Genomic DNA, 6,000 nt, shown 5'->3' with positions numbered 1-6,000 from the left:
CCAAAGAGAATTATTTTTCCTATACTTAATAATATAATAGGCAATAAGTTTCGCTTCTGTCGCGTGTGGAGTCCATGCACATTTTTTAAAAAAAAATTGCAAAACTTAAAAGATAAAATGCATGAAAAATAAAGGTGTACCCTCAATTATTTTAGTGATATTTTTTTATGACAGTGAATATATTTGCATTGGTTGTGGAACATTGTTTAGTTTAATATGTATATATGCTTGGTGTTATGTCTTAAATCTTTCTCTATTACTTTGCAATAAAATAATTGGTCAGCTCCAACTGCAAAGGCATGTGTGTACCTTCACCCCCATGCTTTATAAGCACTGATTTAAACTGTAGTAAAGGAAAAGCTATAAATTATATTGTACTCAGTTGCTGTTTCAGGTGTAGTTAAAGGTTTGTTTGAAACAAAATAAAATTTATTCTTACCTTAGGGCCATTATAGGATTGAAAAACGTGGAAAATCTGTAAATGTCAAAGAGAGGAAAAAAAAAACCATTCAATTATTATACTTCACAATTTTAAATACAGTGTTGAATTTTTTTTTTTTGAACTATAAAACTTTTCAACAGCAAAAACAATACAAATGGGTGTAAATAGTAATGAAATGGATCAAGGAATTGGTAGAATGAATTTGGAAGGGAGGGGAGAAATGGAAATACTCTGAGAAAACCCATTGGCTCTCGGCAGTGTCTGCCAATTTTCCCACTTAACAAAAAATCGTGGTTCAGTCCAAATGGGAATCAAACCCGCGTAGCCCTTGTGAGTAATCTGACCTCTAAACCTCCATGGCCTTGGGTTTCAATTGATTATAAGAGTAATTGGCAGGGGAAAAAATCTGTAGTATTCCCAGGGGTGGAAGTTTATGATTTTGCAAGCGCAAGCGGGACCCCACAGTCAGTGGTTTCTTAATTCCAGGGTGGTCCGGTCCCGTGCGGGATCTATGCCCACGGGAATCGGTACCAAAAGAAATGCATAGAGAATTTCCAGGCAATTTGGCCTTAAACAGCTGAACATTTTGTATTTTGTGGTGTACGTTTGGTGGAAATGGCAACTATTTGATTTAAAAAAAAAAAAAAAAAAAAAAATGAAATGCAAATTTATTTCTGTCTTGTCTAGGAAATTTTTTTTGAAAAGTAAGGAAGTTGTGATTCTTGAATTCTGCAGCAAGCGTGTCACCTGATTTGCACTTGCGCGCAGTCCCTTTGCACGTGTCGTGCCTGTCTTCCCGACGTCGCGCTGCGCCGCCCACCACGCCACAGCCAGCGGGGCGGCGGCGATGCCTGAAGCATACACACAGTGGCGTCCCTGGCCAGACTTGAAAATGGCGCCCCCTCTTGGATTAAAAGAGAAGGGGGGGGGCAGGGTATTTTGCCCCCCCTATGAAACCTTGAAGTGGGGGCAAACGGGGGCAAAGAAAGTGCTGTGTAATAAATTTTTAGATAATAAAACTGCTTAAATAGCACCATTTTCCACCTTGAAATACAAATTTTCCCGGGGGAGGGCCCCCGGACCCCCCACTTCAATAGGGGGGATCAATGATTCTTTATAAAAAGGTATATTGCCCCCACTTTGAAAATTTAGTTGTTGTGCCCCTGGGAAGGGGGGGGGGGGTGCTCAGTAACCGCGAACCCTCGCCCCTTCTATTGGATTAAAAGAGAGTGGGGGGAGGGTTCAGTAACGCAAAACCGTCACGGCGGTGGTCCCCCTCCCCCCCCCCCCCCTATGCTCCGGCACCCCTGGAGGGGCCCATCCCTGCCACCCGCTTGCTGCGCCACTGCATACATGCAGTTGTGTCAGAGCTTACACTTCCCGGTACTTGGCTTCCGACAGACAGGCCTTCAGGCATGCCTTGCAGACCTTCATTTATTTCTTTGTATCTCTGTGCGAAACCCGTCGGGTTGCTATCCTTTTCTGATCACAACTTACTATTAATAAAAAAAAATACTTTCTGAATATGCTAATGCCATTTGCGTGCTATGGCATCACCTTGGGATTCCCACTGAGCATTTAAATTATTCTTTTACGATAACCTTAACTAACTCGGTATAGACACAGTAAATATTTCTTGTGTTACAGACAAGTCTTTAATCAAGGAATATTTTTTTTTGTTTGACACATTTCTATAATTTTGAAACTGATTGATGGTAGCATCCTAATTTGTCGTTGCATGAGAAGATAAAGTGTAATGTTAGAGTATAAGTTTGCCTTTAAAAAAAAAAAAAAAAGATTGGTCGTGAGAAGCACGATAATGTTTAGAAATAAATCGCACTGCTAGAAGTAATTAAGTTTATTTTTGTTGCTGACTTCAATTTTTTTTAATGCCTCACTTAATTTTATGGTTACACAAAAATAGTTGGAGACTGTCTACTTAAATCATATATGAAAAGTTTAAATTTTATAATTGGTATGTTCCTGAAAATTTTATTTATGTTCCTTGAAAAAAAATCATGAAATTGGTTCACCTGGTATTTGTGGGAACAGTGTTTGAAACAGAACTAATTTTAAATTTTAATCAAAAATTAATTTTTTTGAACATTTTTGAAACTAATTGAAGGGTACTCACCTTGTGAGTAGAACAGGTACTGCCAGCCTAGTATATTATCGATAGAAGCACAAATGAAGAAAGAAATAAGTACGAGAGTGGTAGTATGTGCACCAACTTGTGGAAGGACATCGCTAGGAACGGAACCCTGCAACAAATATTACTATCCACATCAGAAACTAATTAAATTTTAAACATGTAAAATTTTAGTACATAGGTAGTTTATTATATGTATTCAGAACACTCATGCATCCCTTACCTACGTAATCTTTCCAGCTAAATGAAGTTTGTTATTGGTCCACAAGAGGTTGTAGACATTAACAATATAAATAATTAACCTAAGTAGGTATTTCATTACCTACCAAACCAAAACAAATTATCAGCATTTTTATTCCTCTCTCTTTTATGTGCACACAAGTTTGTACAATATACTTATATCAGTGTTTAAAAGGATACAATAAACCTGTCCTTTTAAAATCAATATCTAGCTGTGGTTAATACTTCTATCTATAATCATAATTAATAGTAGGATCTTAACCAATTATTAGGTAAACTTTTTTGTTTCTTTAAATTAATATATTTTTTTTATCTCACACCGTAAGAATTCCAAACAATTGTTACATCTGACTGAAAATTACTGTGCGATTGGGAAAAGGTGGGGGGTAATAGAATTATACATACCTCATAAAGAAAAAAAAAAAAAAAGTAAGATATTAGTGAAAGTGGTGTGATAATTGGAGTGACGAGGTGAGCTGTTAAATCGTAACTATAAAATGTTCAAAAAGAAGTGTCGCCTACGGTTCCTTCTACAGGCCCAAATAATGTCCCCTCCTCCTTCGCCAAAGACATTCCTTCTGATCTGCACTCACCAGAATGAACCCAGCGGTGAGTTGGCGGATCAGCACAAGACATTCCTTCTGATCTGTACTCACCAGAATGAGTCCAGCGGTAGTTGGTGGATCAGCACAACACATTCCTTCAGATCTGTACTCACCAGAATGAGTCCAGCGGTGAGTCGTATGGATCAGCACAAGACATTCCTTCTGATCTGCACTCACCAGAATGAGTCCAGCGGTGAGTTGGTGGATCAGCACAAGACATTCCTTCTGATCTGCACTCACCAGAATGAACCCAGTGGTGAGTCTTATGGATCAGCACAAGACTTTCCTTCTGATCTGCACTCACAAGAATGAACCCAGCGGCGAGTTGGTGGATCAGCACAAGACATTCCTTCTGATCTGCACTCACCAGAATGAACCCAGTGGTGAGTCTTATGGATCAGCACAAGACTTTCCTTCTGATCTGCACTCACAAGAATGAACCCAGCGGCGAGTTGGTGGATCAGCACAAGACATTCCTTCTGATCTGCACTCACAAGAATGAACCCAGCGGTCAGTTGGTCGATCAGCACAAGACTTTCCTTCTGATCTGCACTCACAAGAATGAACCCAGCGGCGAGTTGGTGGATCAGCACAAGACTTTCCTTCTGATCTGCACTCACAAGAATGAACCCAGCGGCGAGTTGGTGGATCAGCACAAGACATTCCTTCTGATCTGCACTCACAAGAATGAACCCAGCGGTGAGTTGGTCGATCAGCACAAGACATTCCTTCTGATCTGCACTCACCAGAATGAAACCAGCAGTGAGTTGGTGGACCAGCACGGCGTGGAAGCCAGAAGCGAGCAAGAGCGGAGCCGTGAAGCTGAGAGCGGCCACCGTGACGAGTGTCAGAGACAGCCACGTCCTGACGTCCAGTAGGATGACGGCGATCTTCAAGAGGCGACAGCCGCGACAGTTGTAGCCAGAATGGAACATCAGCAGCATCAGGCATTCCTTCAACCATTCCAGTGAGACAGTTTTCTCCTGAAAATTAAATATAACATGTATAAAATGCCTAATTTTGTAAAACAGTTGTGCTGGATTATTCAACTACGTATCAGTTAAATCTGACTGCAAAAAGATATTTTTTTTTTAAATTACAAAGTTGTGTCTGAAACTTTTCTGCTCTTTGCATATACCGGCCAACAATCACTCCGATGCAAGGACCGCGCTAGTGGCAGATATTGCGCATTGGAACGAGAGAGTAAATTCACATTAAAATCAGCAATGCAAACTAAGGATGAGATCAGGGCCGGTGCAAGGTAAATTGGTGCCCTAGGCGAAAAACCTTAATCCCCCCCCCCCCCCCCCCCTCACCGAACACCCCAAAAAAATTTCCTTGCCTCAAAATACATCACGCAAGCCTAAGATTTTGTCAACAATCAAATGTAAGCAGACTTGTGCAAATTTTTTTTTATTTTTTTTTATTTTAACTTATTTCAAATCATAAACTGGTCACCGTGAACTTTAAATAATTACTTATATCAATATAAACATTCCAAACTCTTACAAAAATCCATTTTCATCTAGTTTGAATAATCGTTAAACATATTATATGAGCTGTTATGTGTCGTGCTGCGCAGCCCCCAGCTACTTGGCGCCCTAGGCGGTTGCCTAGTTCGCCTATACGGACGCGCCAGCCCTGGATGAGATGCGCTGTAGCAACCCACAGTCTTGTGTAAAGGCACAGTTCATGGTTTTCTGTGCTACACTTAACGCAATTTGGTTTTGCGCGGTTGGCACAGTGAGTACGATTCTGACAAACAGCTATAGCAGTGCGCGTTTACTGAGAGTACTTCCACAGCGTACTAGTACCACACAAGAAGGACCTTCGTACTGGCTGGGTTACTATTGAGGGGGAAACAAATCATAAGCTAGAGAAAAGCCGGCCATGCACACGACCTGTGCGAAATCGGTTCACAATCGAACTAATCGAACTCTTACTGTTTATTTCAGCCAGGGCCGCAACTAGAGTCTCTGGCACCCGGGGCATGAATGGATTCATGCGCCCCCCCCCCCCCCCTCTTATTTGCACATACCACACCAATAAAGTGGGGGGTCCGGGGGCCCTCCCACGGGAAAATGGTGCTACGTATTTAAGCATTTTCAATACCTACATGTAACAGTTACTGTGCTACTGTACCTTCCATGCATGAACCTACTATGTCCATAAAGTAGTCCGTATAATCACTAGACTTGTTCATTAAATATGTTGAGACGTTATATTGTAAATCAGATTAGACATTCCTGGCATGCAAGTTAAAAAACTTTTTACCAGTTACCAGTTGTAGTAGGAAGGAATTACAATGCAAGCGATTTCGGCGCCCCCACAGCTTTGCGCCCGGGGCGTATGCCCCGCATGCTCCCCCCTAGTTGCGGCCCTGATTTCAGCCAATGAAATTTCGCGATGTATCCGAAATTTGTTTGGCAGTGTAAGTAAGTAATTATATTAACTACCAAATTATTATCCCGTGACATCTAGCCAACAATTTGTTAGCACAGTTTTCGAACATATAAATAAGGGTTGTATAAATTATTTGTTAACCATTCCAAACACATTTTTTA

At 40.9% G+C, this 6,000-nt stretch overlaps 1 protein-coding gene across 1 annotated transcript in view; it reads right to left on the bottom strand.

Annotated features, from left to right (window-relative positions):
• LOC134538182 (uncharacterized) overlaps nucleotides 1-6,000 on the bottom strand; it is a 25,955-nt gene that overhangs the window by 5,017 nt on the left and 14,938 nt on the right. The window contains exons 3-5 of the mRNA XM_063379248.1: nucleotides 4,183-4,419; nucleotides 2,577-2,703; nucleotides 1,190-1,293 (exon numbers count right to left, since the gene is read on the bottom strand). Of these exons, the coding sequence (XP_063235318.1) occupies nucleotides 1,190-1,293; nucleotides 2,577-2,703; nucleotides 4,183-4,419 (468 nt within the window). The remainder of the gene's footprint in view (nucleotides 1-1,189; nucleotides 1,294-2,576; nucleotides 2,704-4,182; nucleotides 4,420-6,000) is intronic.

The sequence above is a fragment of the Bacillus rossius genome, chromosome 13 (genome assembly GCF_032445375.1).
Source record: "Bacillus rossius redtenbacheri isolate Brsri chromosome 13, Brsri_v3, whole genome shotgun sequence".
Lineage (NCBI taxonomy): Eukaryota > Metazoa > Arthropoda > Insecta > Phasmatodea > Bacillidae > Bacillus > Bacillus rossius.
This window is presented reverse-complemented; position numbering and strand designations above follow the sequence as displayed.